Here is a 21,902-nt window from a genome sequence, read left to right as displayed (position 1 = left end):
CTATTTCACACACTTCAGATCAGGTATCACTGAACCACATTTACCCTCCACACAAAGTTGGTTTTTCAGAGTACATGTCCCACAATCTTTAAATGTATAAAATATAAGCTTGTCTGACATGGAATTGCCATTAGTATACAAAGCTTTTATTCATTCAGAAGGATTTGAAAAGATAGACTTGTTAAAATCAAACAGTTCTAGACTGACGCTTGCCCTCCAAATTCATCCAACAGTAGAAGAACCAATAATAAGTTCAATTCTATTCATATCTGCCTTTGTTTGGAGGACGACCAAGCCGCCACCAGGTGGAGGAAATTAAACTGTCTGACCATTGTTTCCTATTGTGACTCATTAAAATGATGCAAGAGGCTGCAAGAAGCCCTAAACCTATGTTCTTCTGCCTGAGACAGCTAACATTAGGGCTCCTCCATGTAGCTGTGCACCTCATGTCTATATAAAGAACTGTGCATTATAGCTAACCTTTTCAGCTCACCCACGAACATGATATCATATTTCTATCCCTAGATCACTTTTCTCTTTTCTGTACATCTGTCTGACTCTCGTCTCTGTGTGTCAGTCAGAGTGTCCTGGCATGGTTGGTGTTTGACAGTCAAGTGGGAAGGAAGGCTGACCAGTAAAAGGGCAGGACACCTCACTTATTTCATTTCAATAAAATTATATACCAAGGAGTGACTTAGTTGTGTAACTGCAGGCAGTGGCTATGAATGGGCAGCAATGAGATGATGCATCCTTCCCCCGTGTTTGAAACCACACACCATCACACATCCAAACACTGGTGGAAAATTGTTTTCATTTTATTTACCATGGCAACAGTCACATGAAGAGAGCCAGCTCTGAGTAAGCCAAATGTCCTCTTTCAGAGTTACACCAGAGCAGCAGGCCATAAATTTGTTTTCCTGGACAGCTGGACATACACTGACACTTCTCAGACAGCTGTCGGCAAAGGCACTACGACCTGCACCAAACAACACAGTCCATTATCACGTTGTCAGGCTTAGGCAGTCAGGTAAACCAAAATAATCTGAGAGCAAAATTACAGTCTTTTTATATGCTTTAAACCACAGACAGCCCATTAAATATGACAGCATACAATTAAAAGCAAGGCATTCATTTTAGAGTTGCATAATGTAGCAATAATGGTCAGTCTTTTAAACTCTTATAAACTGTTTTATATGCATTAACTAGTGAGGACTGTGTGAAAAAAGTCCCTGTTGTAGGAAAACACACAGAGACTGTGTGCACTGCAAAGCTGCTGTAATCTTTGCCAGTGCTATCATGAGAACAATTCCTTTCTCACAATTCTTTGACACCCAGCTAGCTAGATCAAAAGTTGATGCCTCAGGGTTATGTCAGTGGTTACTCCACCTATAGAAAATGTGCAATTATAGGATTATATATATTATATGATGCAGATAAATAAAGTTAATGATTCAGACCGTCGACTGGGAGGGGCTGTCAGACATGCATCAGCTTTCATAAGAGCCCTGCCATTGAGAACAGCAGTGAGCCGAGGGAATCTGTATGAGGAAGACATTCCTCAGTATTTCGAAACAATTGGTTTATCATTGGCAAGCTGCAATTTGCCTGACTACAGAGCAGAGGTAGTGCAAGAATTATTATAAACTGGCATTTTGTGTGTGCTCCTGCACATGCATGTAAGCGTGTGTGAATATGAATTTTCAACTGTACTGGCTTTAGCATCAGTGCTTATGTATGAGAGGACTTTCATGGCTGAAATCATTTTTCACCTTTAGGGGAGACAAAACTCCAAGCTGAAAGTTAACAGGTTATGCGAAACAAGCACACCTTATGGATTTGATGAAAATGAGTAAATACCATACAAATAAGCTGCAAATAAAGCAGCAAAGTAACAATGACGTGCCGTTTGTAAAACTCTAAGCCCGTCTCATTGCTGTCTCATTAAGGATAATTTACATCATCATGCATGGCGTCTTACTCTCAAAACTTCCTATCAGTGTGATTTCATGCACTGTTTATGCACAAAGTGCTCAGTGAACTTCAAAGCTCCCGCAGTGACCCTTAACCTGGCTTCAAGCCCAGTCCCTTGAGCCATCCAAATATTCAATATTCCCTTTTCCAGAGAACTGTCACAGTCCCTAACACATCAGACCATGAACGGTGTACTGCTGCTGCTGCTCTTTACATGACAGAAGGGTTTCAACAGCTCTGTAGAAGGTGGAATGGCATTATACAGACTCAATGGTTAGAAATAGATTCTCAGGGAGGTGGGGGGGTATGAGCACTATTACTAATTTTCTCCAGACTATAAAAACTTACATTGAAGTAACAGGCTACCAGCTATGGAAAGGTGATCTGACAGTGTAATGATGGAGACATGAAGATATAATAAGTAAGACTTGATGGGATGAGTGTCTAAATAGATTCTTGGTGGTTCTGCTTCAGTATCTCAGACCTCCACACTGCCCAGAATAGACTTGTCACTAGCAACTGAGGGGGTTTGGCTACTGGCCCACTGTAAAAGCCTATTGCTCTTGAGTCAAATCGTCCAGCACACGTGCCTTCCACTCTGATACCAGAACTAACCCACACACTAGGCACTTCTAGGGATAGCAAAGGTCAGCGGAGCCCATTTTATGCAGTGTTGGGGTGTCGTGAGCTACATGTAAATAAACTAGTAGTTTAACTACATTTGGCAGTAGCTTGCTGGTAGTTCAACTACATTCATATTTACATATTTGCATTTTTTTTCTCACCATTTTTTGTGTGGTTAACTATACTAAAACTACAAACAATTCTGAGCCATAAAAGGAAAGGAATGATGTTAATTTTTTATTTATTTATTTATTTATTTTTATTTTATTTAATTGCTTCCCTATTCACCTTATTCTTAACAGAAATACAAATGCAGCCACTTTATTTATTTGTTTATTTATTTGTGTGAGAGGTTTGGTCAAGCAATTTTGGTCCTTGACTAGCTAATTCAAGTTTTACCACAGCAGCTAACATAAATGATTGATTTTTAGAAAGCGCTCCCGTGACATCATCAAGTAAGCGAGTCAAACTGGTTAGCAAAGAAGCGATCAAACCAAACTGTGGCTCAAAAAAACTGAAGTTCGACCACATTCCAAAATAAGGCGGGCTATAAGCGAAGTCATTGCATGTATTTTAGTTACCTGGCTTAGCTGGCAATATCCCCACCTGGACTAATTTCTGGAAAGCAGGTGTCGGACACAGTGCACAAAACCAATCTGATATTCCCTACATTTTCCCATGAATTGTGGGGTATTTTACTTCTTGATTTCTTGATTCATCTTTATCTGTATTTTTTTGTTTGTTTGTTTGTTTTGTTTCGTTTTGTTTTTGGTCTTTTTTCTATTTTTTTTTTTATTTATTTATTTTACAAAGTAGTGTGAACTATATTTTCTAAGTAACTTTAGTAAACCAAACTAGATTTGTGCCTAGGGGAACTTTGCTGTAGTTCAACTTCTTCCAGTGTCAAATAGCTGGTAGGTTGCAACACTATGCTATTAAAGTTGCTTCCCCAACACTGGTTTTATGGACCGATGTAAGTATGAGTGACAATTGATGTGTGGTAATGTTATGAGTAATCTATGAGGATTTTGGCAGCTAGAAGCGAGGAGGTTTTGAACAAGAAAAAAAAGAGCCAATGCTGAGGAAGCACGGAAGCCCCACTAAGCTTGCTGGAGGCCACGCAGTACTTTGGTGTGCAGTAGGAGTGATGCAGCTAAGTGGAATGCTGCCATGAATGTGTTGAAAGGGTGGAAAAAGAGATTAAGAAAGGTAGGGTGAACGCATGTGAAGTGGATGAAAGTGACACTGACATTTGACTGGCTTGTTTGCATGGCAAATATGGAGAGTGGCTTTAAAAGGTAACTTGCACTTTAAAAGCTTTAATGAAAGACACGGCAAAAAGCCTTGTGCCGTATAACAGAATGACAGTCGTATTCATATGAAATAAGGTGCCCATCTTTTCACTGAGCTTCTTTTGGAGACCGACCCCTCAGCTTGGGGACAGCTGTGGCCTCCGAAAGTACTGACTCATGGGGACTAACACCTCAGTGTCAGGAGTCTCTTCAAGTTGGAGATTACTGCAAGCAGCTGGAGCGGGACCATGGGGGGTATAAAAACATTTCTATGTACTGCTCTAGCCCAGGCACAAAAATGGTAACACATTTTGGTTGTATGGTTTCATGTAATGTTTTGTATTTAAAGGGATAGTTCACCCATTTTTTTTTTTAAAGCAATTATTTCACTTTCCTTTAGCTGTTGTGTAGGACAGTAGTGGTGCTATCTTCCTCTCATTGTTACTGAGTGCTGGATACTGGCTGGACGCTCCAAATGCTAACTGTTAGCCTCCTGCCATTGAGATAAACCTCCCCCCAGCTAACATTCTTCAAAATAACCACCTTAGTCCACTCAGATAAAGTTTAATATCACTGTACAAATCAATCTCTGAAACTAAAATGCACATGACTACCAAGTGCACATGGATAATCGTTTTGTTCAAACGACTACCCTTTTAATATATATCGCCATTTTTTTTTCTACCACCTGCTTCGATCTAATAATGGTTCTCTCAGTATAGGATGCCTTTTATAGTAGGTTACTGAGGCCTCTTAGCAACCTGACACAAGTGACCCAGATTTGAAAAGCCCTTTTTGACCCATTCACTTCACTGAAATAGTGAAGCATGCTTTCCAATTTATTTATGGCACGAAAAGTGGATAAAGTTTAAAGGCAGTTTCAAATCAAATTCCACCAGTCATTTCTGTCCAATAGCTTTAACACCGCGTGATTTCACATGAGGCCTCGAAAGAGCCCACCTTCATACCATCTCTGAAGTGACCTTGGATGTTGGCAACACGGTAAACAGTGCCAATTAATGTTGCAGCGGGCAGTGAAAGTAGCCTTTGAAATGCAAGAGGGATGAAGCAGCAGGGATTAACCTCTGGCACTGTCTGGCCAGCTAAATTGGGATGATCTAGTGAGATTAAACATGGATAGCTTGAAGGGAACTGGAAGGGGACTGCTGGAGAGAGTGTGAATGGTCGTAAAAAAAAAAAAAAAAAAAAGAGGAGGGTGCTATCAGAGCTATGACAAATTCTGTGTGCACACTGTACCACCAAACACAAACCAAAGAAGTGTGTTAAACCGCAGAGTGGTTGCAGACAAAGGAGCAGTGTGTCAGGACCTGGTGAGCAGGGAAGCAAAGTGAGAGGTGTCTTTGGCATTCCTCATGCTGTTGCTAAACTAAACAAGCAACTGTTTCTGGATAAATCAAGCAGAAACAAAAAGCAAATTACTCGAGAAGAAGGGGAAATATGTTTTGAATGGAGATACGAGCTGCAAGGACAATGGACAAAAAGGAATGTTCTAAAATCAATCGACACCACAGGCACTGTTCTTGTACCTCAGCCAATCTAAACTTGTCAACAGCTGAAGCATCATAAATATCCTTGGAACCACATAAAGCTCATAAAAACAACTATGAACCCGGCCAACACTGGGTTTTATATAGAACTTTTTGTACCGATACACAGATTGTATATAAAAAAAAAACGGAAAAATGGAAGCAAAGAGCTATTTACCTTTGACAAATTTGCGAGCTTAGTGTTATAAAATGGGTCTGACATCACACGTGGAATCGCCTACTGTGTGAGAGAAGGAAGAGGGGCCAGCGCTTGGCTTTTGTCAGGCTAATGTACGCACATGGAAAAGCTATAAAGCGGTGCACAGTTGAGGTAAAAATGACAGGCTTCACTTGTGCTCTTAGCTCCAGGAGCCACAGATCACACTGACTTCTCCTTTTCCAGAGTGGAAAGAAATGAAGTCACAGATTATAGCCCTCTCTCCCCTCACCCTCCTTACCCTCCAAAAATAAGTAGCAGCACCCAAAAAGATTGCCAAGTCCCTCTCATTCTCATTCTCTGTCTCTCTGTGTATAACAAGCTGTAAGGTCTGCTGGCAGTGGGGGGGTGGGGAGGTGTTATATGCTGACCAACCTAACTGCGCCCCCTACAGCTTCTTCGCTTTGGACAGGAGCCCAGTGGGACCTCCGATCCATGGGGGGTGGAGGGGGTTGCAAACGGGAGCAGAATGAAAGCTGGATGGTAATGATAATCTGACAGACTCTGCATGTCAAACATTACTAACAGTATCAACCGTGGCTAATTGCACACTATGACTGATGCACATGCTGCACTCCGATATTTCACATCTATCCTAGACTTTGGGGTTTGGAGTTTGCCTTCCTGTGCACCATGTTTCTTTGCCATTTTGACATCAAAGTAATAGAAATCAGCTTTCAGTGGTATACTCTGCAAACAGCGGGAGAGCACAAAAAAAACGCTTTGTTTCATAAACAAGTTCCAGCGGTGAGATCTGGACAGAGAATTTGAAACAGCCCTCGTCTCTCTTGTGCTTTCCCCCTGCGTGAGCCGTCTTCCAGTTCAAAAAGCAGCAGTCAGGGAAACAGAATCAGCATGCAAGAAATGTATCACACCGTTTGAGAGTCAGACTGGCTTTACTATTGCAGGACAAGATTGGATGCACTCCTCCTTTAGCCCTCTATTCCTCATCATTGGGTAAAACTGAAGGATAAACAAATGCAGTAAAATGAACATTTGATGTTCATTTTAGACCTCTGGTCAAAGCTACTGTGCACAACTGTGACCACACCTCTTCATGACATAAACTTCCATCTGACCAATGCAGAATCGTTTTTTTCATCCCACCCTTCCTGAGAATTATGTGCATTATAACTCGTGCAGCTTGCTACTTACCTTTTTTTGAGCTACGCCAGAAGCGATCTCCAAGAGGGTCTCCCACGTCAATGCTGCTTTGATCTGACATGTTATCCAGAGGCTTGTGCACCTCCAACAATGAACAACACCGCTCACCACTTTGACCGACCACACCGCTGCTCCTTCTTTGCGCCCATGTGAAACAGCGGATCCACATGGCATGCAAGATGGGGCAAAAACAGAAAAGAATGGGAGAGGAGGGGTACATACAGGGTTGGGGGGTGATGTGGAAAAAACGAACAAGGGATTCTTTTCATCTCTTTCCCATAAATGCAAAGCACCATCGACTCCATAAATCTGAGGCCTTGCCACACTTAGACACATCCTCTGTGCTTCCCTGGCTACCCAGCCCAATATCCCATATTTCTGAAGGCACCCACACTTTGTTCCAGCATGACAAACTGGGAGTTACACACTGAACGCCTTGTTCAAGAAGCTTCACAAATTACAGCACCCGGTGATTAAGAGGAACACTGGACATTGCAAAAGAGAGAGGACGAGAGAGAAAGAGACAAAGACACAGAAAACAGACCCAGGGCAGCCTAACGAGGAGTTAGTCGGCAAACAGCACCAGCAAGGCATCCAAAGTTGCTCAACAACAGCTCTGGCATTGTGTCTTGCATACTTATTCTGTGGCTTTATGAGGAGCAATTAAGCCCTCTCTGAGCTGTTAAAAAGAAACAGCGAGTTAATCTTAGAGTTGGAGACAGATATTAGAGAATCAGAGAAGAAAGAACTAAACAATTCTTCCATTTAGCAGATGCTGCCAGTGCAAAATCTCTCTCATAATGGACAAATAACCAGGTGCTCTACAGTGGCTATTTTTCTGGGAGTCAGTAAAAGCTAGCACTGCTTACTTTTGCCCCTTGACTTTATGTGAACTTCACCTTCTATGATGAAGATGAAAAGTTGAGACTGCAGAACAGGCCCCCATGGCAGCGCCTTGCTGTAACTCATCTGCGTGGCACTGAAACTGTCAAAATTTACATCCCTGCAGGGGCGCAGCCATTGTTTCAGGCGTGAAGGGGATGGAATGTTCAGGAATAAGACTTTTCCCCCATAAAAATAAATCAACACGTTTGTGTCACTGTTATTATGTGTGTATATTAACCCTTTGAAACCCAGGAGAATTCACTTTATTTATTTTTATTTTTCTGTCCTTGGGGGTAATTTCTCAATAAGTGAATGAATGGCTAAATAAATAAATAAATAAATAGTGTTTTCATGCAAGCATTAATGGTAAATCTACTGTGTATGTCCACTTTATTCTGTGTACAGATTGTTATGGTTAGTCCAGTCACTCAATAGTTAATAGTTAATGTCCCATCCCTATTGCATATTTTTCTTTCTGTTTGTTTATTTAATGCTTGTGAAAGGCGTCAGATGCGTTTGAAACCGTCTTTACCCCTTTGAAACCTGAGCAAATGCACTTGATTTCTCTCGCAACAAGCAAATCAGCAAGAAGTAAGAGCAATAGTTATATAAATAGTGTATTTATATATTTCTGAGAGAAATTTGCTCAGGTTTCAAAGGGTTAAAGAGGGTTTTAAACGCATCTGATGCCTTTCACAAGCATTAAAAAAAACATACAGAAAGAAAAATATGCAATAGAGATGGGACATTAACTATTAACTATTGAGTGACTGGACTAACCATAACAATCTGTCCACAGAATAAAGTGGACAGATTCCAGATACGAGGGGGACACTCCTGTGTCCTGCTCCAGTCTGTTCTTTAATCCCTAAAGTCTAAAGGAGACCAACTTGTACACCATCAGGATAACCAGGCAAGATGAACAATGCCTTATTCTCTTTAGGCACCACTGGCTTTCGATACTGGTAAAATGAAAGCAGAACTTGACAAAATGGAGCTAGCGTAGGGATAGTACAGAGGGCATGAAATGGCTGTTGAGCACACCAGGTCTGGGAGCGCCTGCCAAAAAGGGACCAGCCCATTTGCGCCACCCAGAGACACAGACCAGTGCTGTGAGATGGCAGCACTCACTCACTCCTTCTTTGCACCGTGTTCACATGATTCAAGAGGGAAAACGGTAAGAGAGGAAATGTCTGGATGAGGATAAAGACAGGAAAGGACAAGTGTTTCACTGCAAAACGTGTTCAGCATTAGCACAAAGACATATTGTTAAACCACAATTTCTACATAAAAAAGCCCACTTGAATGTTTTCACAATGAGTCAGTAACTACAAAACCACACATGGGCGTGGTCATGCTGGGTTGCCGTGGCAATGCAACTCACAGGTTGGGCAAATACCACGTGCTGTCCACAGCTGAGGTCACAGGGAATGTGGGCTAGCTGCTGCCATGGGCAACCAGCCCTCAAACAACAAAACTTGACACAGGATCCCGGCTCTGGCCTTCCTGACTGGCTGAGGTAGTGTTGAGATTTGCATTGTAACCTGAAGAGGCTTATTTTTAGACAGGCATCCTTATCATCAGCGCTGAAGTACACACACAAACACAATACAGGTGTCTCTTCACACACGCACACACAAATGCCCAGACACACAGCATAAGGTGATTTATTATCTGCATTCCCGTAAAACCCCCCTCCATCTGGAGAGAATGAATCAGTTGCATTCTTTCCTTAGAGCAGAACATGGGGAGAGGAGAAAATAAATGGCTGAAAAGGCAGCTTCTTTCATGAAAGAAAGACTCACTTTCAGCAAAATCATTTAGTTTGTAGCTGATGAAAGAATAGGCCTATTCTCCCACAGATCTGGCTCCAGTTACAGTGGTGACTCACTATCATTGTTATCCCTCTGCCAGGTTTATCAACAGATTTTCACTGAGCTGAACCACCCACAAGAGGGCTCTTGTTGCTCCATTATTTACAAAAGAATTATTTTGTGCTGCCTGCCCTTTGGCAGGACTGAATTATATATGTTCATGCTGACAAAGTCCAAGTGAAATGAATTGAATTGACAGAAATTCCTGATAGTTACCAAGTGCTATCTTAAATCTGAGCATGTTTGAATTTGTAAAATGTGACAGATGAAACACTTGGCAAGAATCCGCCCTGTCATCTGATGAGAGAAAGCGGGCAAGTTCCTGAAATCCTGTCATTCCAGTGCTGAGAGGCGGGGACAGAGCACCGCCCCGGCAGCAGTAACACACAGGTATGAAGTAAAGCAGACCCACAGCCCCAGGCGGCCTCTGCACAGTGTCTGGAGACAGTGAGACCAGCTCAGAGGGTAGCAAACTTTTTCACATTCTGGATCCCAATTTGACTTTCAATAAGCCTGGACCCAAATTTGAAATGATTTAGCCCAACAGGGTGCATTATATCAAGAATGTGTCAAGTATTAAATGCTTGTGAACACTGCCTCAGGCAGCTTTCAGACACCTTTCACAAGCATTTAAAAACAAGAAATACAATGTCCACCCCCTCCCCCAAAATTGTAAACAAGGTATGAATTGCATTCCAATTCATACCATCAATTTTGGGTGTTCAAAAAGACAACACAGGCAGGGCCGCCCCTGGCCAAATTGGGGCCCTAAGTGGCATTTTATTTGGAGGCGCCCCCGCTGAATCAAAAATTACCAGATTTTTACCTGCTGATCACACAATCCCAGATGTATAATAGGAATAAAATGATGGCATCCATTAAACTTGACAAGCTTTATTAGTAAGAACAAAGTACTGCAAGCAGAATAAGCAGTACTGTATGAGTCAACTAAAAAAATAACTTCAAACAAGAATAAATAAATAAATCTGAGACAAACAGTCATCAATTAAAAAAAATAATTTTAGCAAAAGATGTTTTCCTAAAAAAAAAAAAGTAACTTCAACCTGACAAATATCTGAAAGCAGGTCAGTGAGCTAAACCAGTATGTGTGTTATGAATTAAATAAATTCAATTCAAATAGCCTTAAATTGATCTTCTTTATTGATGCATAGATTGATAAGCTACAAACTTAAGCTAATATACGACCACCGTGGGCGTAGTAGGGAGGGGCGGCCCTGGACACAGGACTCAGTGTTTTTGTTTTTTTATTTTATCTCACAGTTTTCACTCCATGGAGTCAACAGTAAACATTCAACTTCTACTACGACGACTCATCGCTTCATTTGGTGTTTAGTTTGCAGTTGTTACACCCCTACGAGAACACTATAATGAAAGTGAAAGTATGCCTTGACTGATCAGAAAGACTCAGACTGGCAAACAGTGAAAGAGCTCTGTTTCCCCTGCACAGAAATGCCTAAGTACCGGGTGTGCGTGTATGGGATGAGAGGAGAGAAGGTGACCATTGATCTCTGCGACACTGAAGAGCAGATGCAGAACATGACAGTGCTGCAGCTGAAGGAGAAGGTAGCAGAAAAGCTTCCCGAGTTTGCAGGTAAAAACACTGGTGGGAAAGCATTGTGATATGTTACAGATTAAAAAGAGTTATTCATTACAATGGTATTGGAACAATCTGTAGGCCTAATGAAAAAAGTTCTGCATTTTACATATAAGAATATGTTGGGAGTTCATTAGAACGTTACAGACACAGGAAACAGCCTTATTCTTGCCCTGCTGTAACTGTTGTTGTCATAGTTGCCCATGTACAGTAGGCTATGTTACAAAGTCCAAGTAATACACTTTAGCTGCTAAAATATACCCAGTAAACTGCTCTCTCTCTCTCTCTCTCTCTCTCTCTCTCTCTCTCTCTCTCTCTCTCTCTCTCTCTCTCTCTCTCTCTCTCTCTCTCTCTGTAGTGGAAAGAATTGAGACTCTGAGGCTAATCTTCACGGACAAGGAGCTGAATGAAGATTCAAAGCTGCTATCCTCATATGGAATCCAACACATGTCTGTGATTCACGCAGTGATCAGAATACCTGGGGGGGGGCGGTTGCCCCCGTTGCCGTGATCCCTGTGCTTGCTTCATTAAACCTTCCTGAGCACAGTGCCCTTTGTGTGTGTCTTCCTTTACTCATCAGCACAGGCTTAATGTTTTGATACAGGTTATATAGTCAAACATATTCATATAGGTCAAATATTTTGTTGTACCTTAATTTCTACTAATGTCCAAGGAGATAACATGGAAACAATCAGAATCAAAATCGACTTTTCCCGTGTCTCTACAAACTTCGGTTCCTGAGATATGGGTTCTGGTTCTGGTCGGTGAGTCAGTTCCAACTACTTCCCATGGTCCAATCCATTTGGGGGCGTGTCCAAATGATGCCAAATCAACTCCAAAAACCCTCAGAATCCAACTTTGGGATCACTGACCCAAAGGAACCACAACAAACGTGAACCACTCTCCAATTATGGTAGTAGGATATTTTTTTGCTAATTTTCAAATTTGTTTGTTTATTTGTTTTTTGTTTGTGGCTATTTTTGGACCACTTGGAAAGCTCCTCAAGGACCCCTGAGGGTCCCCAAACCTCACTTTGAAAACCACTGCTCTATCCTCAATATTAGGAAAAATTTTACCTGAAAATCTCAAGACACAATGATGCATTTGCAGAAATAATAATTACCAGGTGATGAACGAACACACTGCCAGCTGGAGAGCTACTATCCAGTGTTCTTTCATACGAGTTTAAGACTTTGTTGTGTAACACTTTGCTGCACTCTGTGAACCTGAATGCACCAAAGAGGTAGAGAGTGATCTGGCTGTCTGGAATCACATCTCCACAGAGGAGTGTAATTACTGGAATATAAAAACTCCATAAAATGTACCCAACATGTCCTTACATGCAATAGTACCCCTATGTGAGGAGAAAAAGAAAAGTAACAACCAAACACGAGTGTGGTTACACACCAAAGGAACGAACATTCACTCTGACTTTCACTCTGCAACACCAGTCTGAGATAATTGTGCAAAACTTCACCCTGATCATGGAGGGAGATATGAGATTTGACTTCTTTCACACTCTGCAGTGATCCCTTTTATTATTTTAAGATAAGGCCCAACTGATTCTTGCTTTTTCATACACCCGTGTATTTAAGTTTGGCCAGAGTCCAAGAGATAGGGAAAGAGATAATTCACCACACCCAGAGCAACACTGCAGCTGGTGTCAGAATATAAAGTGATTTCAGTTCAGACTTTCACACACAGAGTGGTGCCCAAGATTTTGGGCAGAGACACAAAGCTGACAATTTGTTTTGAAGTCACTGTCAGGGTTCTTTTCAGCCCCCCAATGCCCAAAATGGAGGAACTAATTTACAGCAGAAAATTGTTCCAGTCTGTTTTGGTCTGTTGTTTTGTACTTTTATCAGCTCATTTGCTAATTGTCTTTCTTCCCTTCTCTTGTTCACAGTTATTGCATTTAAATACAGACAAAAGGCTTTCAGATGCATTTAACTCTTTGAAACCTGAACAAATTCATTTGATTTAAATCTTTAAAAATACCAAGAAATTATAGAAAATCTCAGGCAATATATATTTCAGTTACATTATAAGACAATTGCTCTAAAATACCACAAATAAAGTCAACTTTATTCAGAGAATGAACTGAAAGCCAACTGTCTGGCTCTTGGGTTATGACAGCAAGAATCACAGCCACAGCCACAGTTCAGTGTCAGCGCTGCTGCAGGATGACATTTTGCTTTCCTCTCTGGCTCAGCATGGCTGGGCTGGGCCGTGCCCCATCCTGTTTTCCTCTGTGACACCTAGAGCAAAAACTCTGCCTTAAAGAAAGAACACAAGTCCAAACAATGGGCTGGCCCCCTTCCACCCTGATGTAATAAAAACCAGCAAGCCTGAGCCGTTCCAGCACTGAACAATACCGAAGACTCATTTACTGCACATGGCTGCCTGAAAACGCCTGAAAGGACTGTTCTATGGAAACCCACAGGACTTACGCCATCAGAAACAGCGTGTTAACGGTTTGTCCTTGAGAATGTGTGGCCCCACAGGGGACAAAACAGCACAGTATGCCACTCGCTAACAGCCTATCGGGTTACTCCCTTGACAGCACTGAGGTTTGCTTTACGTCTTTGCAGCTCCCCTGAGCCTTATGGTATGCTTTCTGAGACACGACCAGACTATGAGCTAATGAACAAATTATTATAATGAATCAACCAATTACTGTATGGCTACAAGATGTGGATTCACTCAGTTTGCCCTGAGATACAGCATCACAAACAGAACATTATGTAGATGCTAAACTCGATATTCTGGTGTATCTGCAGTTTAGCAGTGACTGATGTTTGCGTGATAGTCACAGAGTGAATTGAGACATAATATATCAAATGATAAGAATAGCAGCACGGCCTTTGAGAAGAGAAATGCAAACCAGTTGGATAAGGTTTCAAAACTACCTTTCCTTTCTGTAAAGGTGAAAGAGCACTCGTGTGGGGTGTGACTGGCATGATTACCCACCCCCAGGAGATGAAATGTGAGCCATTGTGCACTGCAGCCAACCAAAAGCTAAGGCTTGCAATATAATATCAAGGTCCTGTTAGACAATCGTGCACTGGGTGCCAAGATACAGCAGACATAATACGTATCCATAGAAGTTTTGTAATAAAGATAAGTGGAAAATATGTGTTTGCTGTTTTAATCTTGGCAGACCACACACATTCTTGGCATTTTTACTTTAAGAATTAAGTTCCAAATTGCTGAACAGCCATTGTTTTCCACCAACCCGCCCTCCTGACACACCTACAATCCAGTGTTTCTGTTTGAACTGCCCGTTTTCACTCCACAAAATGACAAAATGGATATTTTTGATATACACGGACAGGGGTCACACTTTCCATGGGGAATACAGATCATTGTTACTGCAGTTAAAGCAACATGGTCAAGTGACCTTCTCAGTTTCTAGAGCGATCCATACACACCCAGGTGTTACAGCCATGCCGCTGGTCAATCATACTGAGGAGCAAAGAAATTCCACAGAAACTTCAAAGGAGAACGAGGGGCAAGTCAAGACCCGACCCTTCAGACTCTCAAGACAAGTCAAGAGGGAAAAAATCCGGTGGGGAATGAGAATGGACTGTGCAAGTGTGTGTGTGTGGTTTTGAGAAAGTGTGCCTTATCATGTCTTTTTTTTTTAGTATGTCACTGTATGTGTATAAGCTTTTGTTTCTTTTTTTTTTTATGCACAATCCAGCTACCACTTCAATAAGAATTTAGGAACTATCTATGAGGCTCTGGCAAAGCATGGCTATGAAGAACAGTATCACCACTGAGTGAGCCAAGACACAACACGTTACAATCTTCCCATCAATCATCTCCTATATCTGTGCTCTTGCAGGTAATTGTTGTCTTTTATTTTTCATGATGCTGCTGGTGAAGTCATTTAATTGGAGTACTTATTGGCTCAGATGACATCAGGTGATCCCAGCCATCTTCTTACAACTATGAAACAGTGGAAGAGGCACTCACCTGAAAAACAAAAGACAGAGAAACTAGGTATTAGTACAATCAGTGATGTAGATGCACACAAATATCAGGCAAAGCAATCACGGATATATATAAAAATCAATTATATTTTCAGGAACCATTCATGTTTTTACTTTGCCTTATAGGTTTTGTAGTGCTTAACATGGTGGGATTATAAATTCAAGTCAAAGCAATTCAGATGGGCCACATACTCTAAATAAAAAGGAAGGCAAACTGTGTAGATAGCTTCACTTCCCACTAAATCCATTGAGTGTAAGAGATGTTTCAGCAACACTGTGTTCAGCAGAGTTGAAAAGAGAGCAAAGAGAAGAAAGTGTTCAATGTGTGTTGCATTAGCAGAGCATGGCAAATATGAATATGGCCTCTGACACTTATAAAGACTTCAGTCAAATGTAAGCTTTCCTCCATCTGCTGGAACGCTCGGCTTTGTAATCGCTGACAGATGATTAGCTGGACTCGAAATTCATTGTCATGCTTCAACTGTGAGGCGAGTTTATCTCCTCCAAGTTTATGACAGATTTCTGCACAAAAGAAAGAGAGGATTGTGAATTTGGCGTAATTTTGCAAATCTTGTTGAATGGAGGATTAAGCGAGGCAAATCGCTGAATGTGCATGACACACCCTTGGCTTCACTGAAACCTCAAGAGGGAAACCCAAGTTGACTGGCTAATATCACCATCTGCTGGACAAAAAGACCAAGGGCAAGGCTAGGCACAGCAGTAGAATGACTCTACTGAATGTTTCACAGCAGCTGCATCACTTCACTAAAGCCTGTGCCATGGCGACTTCCCTGCATCTAATATCATTTACCACCTAAAATTCCAAACTAATTCTGGATAACTTTATGTTGTGGACAAACAGGAGAAATGAATGACAAGACTGTCACTAACTCATAGTCAGTGTGATACATGAGTCATCAACTCTAATGTGATTTTCTAAAAGACCATTTCTGGCAAAACTTGATAAATCTTCAGGTTGCATTATAAAGATGAAATTTGTAAGGCTAACTTAGGTCACTCAGAGCATGAAAAAGCAAACACCCCATGGGCAATGATTGTATTTATGTAATTAACCCTTAAAAAAAACCTGAGCAAATTCACTTGATTTCTTCTGGAAACATTAAATATTTTAAATTAAATTACAAGAAAATGCATTACCCAAAATTTTGACAAAAAAAGAAAGAAAGATAATTACTCCAAAAGAAAAATTAAAAAAAAAATGCTAAAATGAAAATGAAAATTAACCAAAATGACCAGAAAATAAATAAATACATATTTCTAGAAAATGACCAAAAAGCATTTCAAACTAAAAGTCTACCCATGGGTTCCTGGTTTTATGTCACAAAGTATATTACAAAACACATTTTGCTTTTTGAGCCACAGACCCACTTGTGCTGTGGTGTTTGATGTAGGAATATCTTAATTGCAGCTAAAAATTACATATTGATTCCTTACTAGCATATCTTCAGTATACCACAGTGACCAAATAATCTGAAAGGTGAGACAGTAAACAGCCTCTGCTTTTTAGCTTCACACGGTAACAACTGGATCACTGAGGGCCTAAAAATGTTCCAGACCTTTTCAGTGCCACAGCCTTTTTTTACATGAGAGGGTCGCACTTTACAGCTGCCCCAATACTGGGGGTCAGTCCACTCTGATCCCTCCATTTGCCACCCACCAAGCTCCTCTGCTTTACACACACACTACAGAAGCACGAACACAGCTTCCTGTAGATGAGTTACAGTGTATAGGGCTCACCAGCCCTGCTACTGTTTCTTTTGCATAACTAACACTGTGTTAAATCATCACCTTATGACATCAGAATATATGCCGCGCTAAAACGGGACCTCTCTAACATTTCGAATGGTCTTCAGCAGCTGAATGCCATGAATGTTTATGGCAAGGGCAAGAATGACCGCTTCACTGGGCAGGTTTTATTTAGATTATGGTTTGTGCTGGACAGGCAGTCACTCAACTTCTGAGCCTCATTTTAAATGGTTACCTCTTGTTTAGGGTTAGACTGCCTTAATAACAAGAACCCAACAGAATCTGACTGAGGGCAGATCATTTATGTAAAAATACCCCTATTTATCAGCCTGGATCACAGAGTGGGTCTGCAACAGAGAGGACAGTCCTGTCCTACTTGACTGAGACACTGTATATTCACTCTGGATGCTTACTAGCATATAATCTGGACTCAAAATAATAGTTGAACTTTGCCACCTGCACCCCGATGAACACCAAGAAGAATACATTTAATTTCCTGACATCACAACATTTACTCTGCTAAAATCAAAATATCTCTCTACCACTTGGGGCCGCCAATGTGCAGAGTTTCCTAGTCCAGCTATATGACACATTTAAAAACAAGCAAAATCTGTGGAGGTGACAAAAAATTGTCTCTTATGTAACATTTTAAACTTGTCAACTATCAGACTATCAAATAAATATCGAATGCAACGCAACAGGATATGGGAGGATCTGGAACATCTGGGACTGGAACATCTCATGGTCACAACACTTCCTGGATGTACAGTCTGTTGGTGCAAATCAAAAAAGGAAAAAAAGGTGCAGATGGTAATAAGTAGCACAATGATTTCTGGGCTTAGCCAGCACCATAAAAATGTTTACTAGTGTTTTTTTCTGGTCATTGATTTTTCTTAATTGAGCTCTATCAAATGTCAATATCAAGGTCAGTGTCAGCTACAGCACAGCAGGCCTTCAACTTCAAGGTCACCAATAGTGGCCTAGCCTCTCTAAGTGGATCCTTTCATAGATCTCAAAGGGATAGTTCATGAAGTTGAAAAATATATATATATTATTTAAATTCCCCCCCTAGTTGTTCAGTAGCACAGTAGTGGTGCTGTCTTCCTCTCATTGTTACTGAGTGCTGGATACTGGCTGGATGCTCCAAATGCTAACTGTTAGCCTCCTGCCGTTGAGCTGGATTTCCCCCCAGCTAACACTCTTCAAAATAACCTGTTTAACAATCCCTTTAACAGCCACTTGGATTCCAGTGCACCAGACCATCTTACTGCCCATGAGGGGGTGGTCTTCACGTCTGCCTCTGCTAAACAACAAACAACACTTCCAAGCTCTCGTATCCACATGTCAGCGCGGGCCAAGACTTGCATCCTTAGGTTTTTTTTCTGGCCGTCTGTGGTGCTGGGAACAGCAATCACTGCCAGAAAGACAAACCTCAGGCAGCCAAACAGCCAGACGGACACATACAGTAGAGTTCTTTTTGCTCTGTGGGGGGTCTTTGAATCGTGCCCCGGCTTGATGGAGGCACAGTGGGAACTTTTCCCGCAGTAATCCTAGGGAGTGCGACAGTAAAAGCCTTTCAGCAGAGAGAGAAATGCCTTTCTGTGGCCTCTGGACTGGGAGTCAGCGCAGCGGGCTCACACTCAGCAGAGCACAGTGAGGGGAATACGCTGTACCGGCTGTCGAAACAGGGACGGAGACTGTGGCAAATTAGTGAGCCTCTAGTGTAGACAGGAGAAGAGAATAAATCTCTGCAGGACTACATGACCACAGTCAACATCCAGTCACCAAAAATTTATGGCATTTTTTTATGCAGCACTTTCAGAACAGAGGCCAATTCTGTTTTTTCCTCTGTCAGTGATGTCAAAAGGCTAAGAGTAGTGGATTTTTGCATATGAGCTAGGGTGACAAGCATCAGGGTAAAAACATTTAAAGTTATAATCACAGGATTGCTGGGTAATTTTACATTCAAAAAGTAATTAATAAGTGCACAAAAAGTGATTATTGGGATTGAGATTTTTTTCTGGAATCTGGATATTTGTCAATCAAACAGTTTTCAGAGGGATTGTGCAGTTTGAGTTTCTACTGGTGTCTCTTGCCTTTGTCCGTTCAGCCATGGTGGTTATTTATTCTGCACTGACCACACACTGGGTGTTCACAATTGGAAACACTAAAAATTTCATAAACTGGACACAGGTTGAATCACTACTGTGTTACATCAATTAGTATGAGCAAAACATTTATTTAAATGAAAATGTTGCAGTCTGTGATTTTATTTTGAAAAGCATGAACTAAAAAAAAAAAAAAAAAACTCTGCAAGACATGGGAAAAACAAGAATTTAAGTGTTCTTGTTGAAGCAAGCAGACCTGTTACACACACTGTTTGGGAAACACCTCTGAAAACACTAAACCCCATGTCCCAAATACTGTTGTACACACAATTATCCTCATCATGTGAGCATGCCGTCTTGTATTCCATGAGAGCCCAGACAAGAAAACACTATGAAATATAAACACCTGGTCCAGCGAGAAACAGAGAAGCAAGACCATTATTAATGCAGTTTTTGTTTCCATTCAGCCACTGAGTCATGCTACGCTCAACGCTGTTCCATGTTTGAGTTCAGTTCAGTGCAATTAGGATATTATGCATATAATAGCATGTTATTAGCAATTATCATTAACATAATATGATGTTTTTCAAACTTTTTCATGCCAGGGGCCTCTTTTATTTTTCTCCATGTGGAAGGATTTTAACATGGACCTCTACAACGGTCAACGCTGAACATGGGGGGTTAAAAGTGATGAGAACACAGCCCACAGTCTAATTAATCCTTCTCTGATTGGGATTGTTTCAAGGGAATTGAAGTAGAGTGAAATTAAACTAGCGCTCAATTTGCTCAGGAGCCCTTGGGACTCCACGTTGTGAACCACTTTGTTACATCATAGATCGCCCATAATGTCTCTGTGCATCTTGGTGGATCAGCACTCACACACACACACACACACACACACACACACACACACACACACACACACAAAACATCACTTAGACAAACGCATAAATTCACAAACTCAGTTGTTATTATACTGTTATTATGTTATTATATTGTAAACATGTCTGTATAATGTAACAACATGTCACAATATTATGGCCCTATAAATTAGGAAAATGCCTTAAAATATGTTAAGGTAACACACTGCCCAGCAAATACTACTTGCAATGTGCAGCACTTGGCATATTTTTACATGACAACGTAATGATGATCTTGAATAATAATGACATGACTCATGATTACGTTCTTCCTGATTTTAAAAGTTATTCTTATGTTCCTTTAGGACATATACAAGCTTAGTTATTATTTTCTGCATGCGTGTCTCAAATAATGTGCAATGCATAGACATTAAAAGTGAGGCTGCTTCTCAAGTATGTATTTCTCAAGGTTAAGAGGCCCCCAGTCAGACAGATGGGCAACTATAGATTCAAACAGACACCTGTTACGTGTTAGCAGCTCTGTTATAGTCTGACCCATGCACAGTCCCACCCACAACCCAGAAAGTCTCTCTCTCTCTCTCTCTCTCTCTCTCTCTCTCTCTCTCTCTCTCCCTCTCTCTCTCTCTCTCTGCTCTCCACCTGTATCACTTTACCTTTTGGCTTCTTCTACCTGTCTCCTTTCTCAGCTTTCAGCCTCACTTTTCCTCAGTTATGCCCGACACTCTGTCTTACCTTTGCTCGAGTAGTAGGAGTTCATGCTGAGCAGGTAAGGTAACTTCCAGAGACCTTTGGAACAGCTACAGCTTCGGCAGCGACAGCAGGAGTTTTCCTTCACAACCAACTTTGTCTACCTCTCTCTTCTTCTTTTTGATCTCACTTTGTGAAGGCGGATCTCTGCTCTTCTTTCACTATCTGTGGTCTTTTTCCTGTCTCTTTTCAAACACGTCACACTGTGCAGATCAACAGAAAGGGAGTCTCTCCCCCACCTTCACAGGTCAGAGCCGCCCTCTATAATAATACCTCTGTGTGTGTATGTGTGTGAGGGTGTGTGTAGCGCTCAAGTGTTTGAAAAAGAGCTAAAATTTCAGAGCCGCAACAAAGGCAAACAAGGATACAAAGTTGAAAGAGAAGAAAGAACATCAGTGAGAGATTAAAAATTAAATATGATGTAAGCACTCCATCTTCCCACTAATACGATAAAATTGTTTTTTTAAAAAAAAAGTTTTTTTTTTGTTTTTGTTTCAAATTGTTGTACTCATACTATGGCAAAGATGTTATTTTCATACAACTGAGGGTGATAAACACAATAAGTCGCATAGCAGTTTTCACCTTCTAGGCCATGCATAGTGATATGGTACATAGAACTGTATGTTCCCCTCTGGAACTGCAGAGGAGCAAAGAAACAGAATCAGAGGCAGACAACTTTCTGATCAAAGGCACAGAGGTGACACTTACTAGTGACTCATACAAAGGTAGGGGCTGCAGCATTTAAATGCACTGGCACAGTGCCACATAGGCTCAGTGACATGGCTTTATGCCAAGCCTTCAGAGGGCGAGATGGGAATGAGTGGAAGATAAATATAAACTGTAAAAAGAGGGCCTGTATGTCAAAGAGAGGAGTATAGTGTGTATGTTCCACCTGGCCATCTATCTAGTTTTCACAGGAGCATGTAACAGTATGTAACAACTCGTCTTGGAGCTGAATGTGTTGCAGATCCTGCATCAACAATTCAATATATCCTGCATGCGGTCTACAAGGACAGCTGCAGCCATACAGTGGTGTGGTGTAACAGGTGGACTGGCAAGGAGGTGCTTAACTAACTGAAGTCCACAATGTGAAAAGGGTTAATGATTAACACGTATTCTGAAATGCTGGCACTGCAGCACACACATTATTCCAGCTGACAGATATCAAGCTAAGAGCTCATTTGCTGTGAGTGAAGCCCAAGGAAAGGCCTCCAA

At 41.3% G+C, this 21,902-nt stretch overlaps 1 protein-coding gene across 4 annotated transcripts in view; it reads right to left on the bottom strand.

The window, feature by feature from the left end:
* LOC115373960 (plectin-like) overlaps nucleotides 1–21,902 on the bottom strand; it is a 154,933-nt gene that overhangs the window by 77,888 nt on the left and 55,143 nt on the right. Inside the window, exon 1 of one of the 4 annotated variants that reach the window (XM_030072631.1) lies at nucleotides 20,673–20,720. The exons of the other annotated variants lie outside the window; for them this stretch is intronic. Coding sequence (XP_029928491.1) covers nucleotides 20,673–20,697 — 25 coding nt within the window. The 5' untranslated portion in view covers nucleotides 20,698–20,720. Of the gene's footprint in view, nucleotides 1–20,672; nucleotides 20,721–21,902 lie in introns of those variants that run through there. 4 annotated transcript variants of the gene reach the window in all.

The sequence above is a fragment of the Myripristis murdjan genome, chromosome 16 (genome assembly GCF_902150065.1).
Source record: "Myripristis murdjan chromosome 16, fMyrMur1.1, whole genome shotgun sequence".
Classification (NCBI taxonomy): Eukaryota; Metazoa; Chordata; class Actinopteri; order Holocentriformes; family Holocentridae; genus Myripristis; species Myripristis murdjan.
Note: the sequence above shows the minus strand (reverse complement) of the source record. Positions and strands in the feature narration are given on the sequence as shown.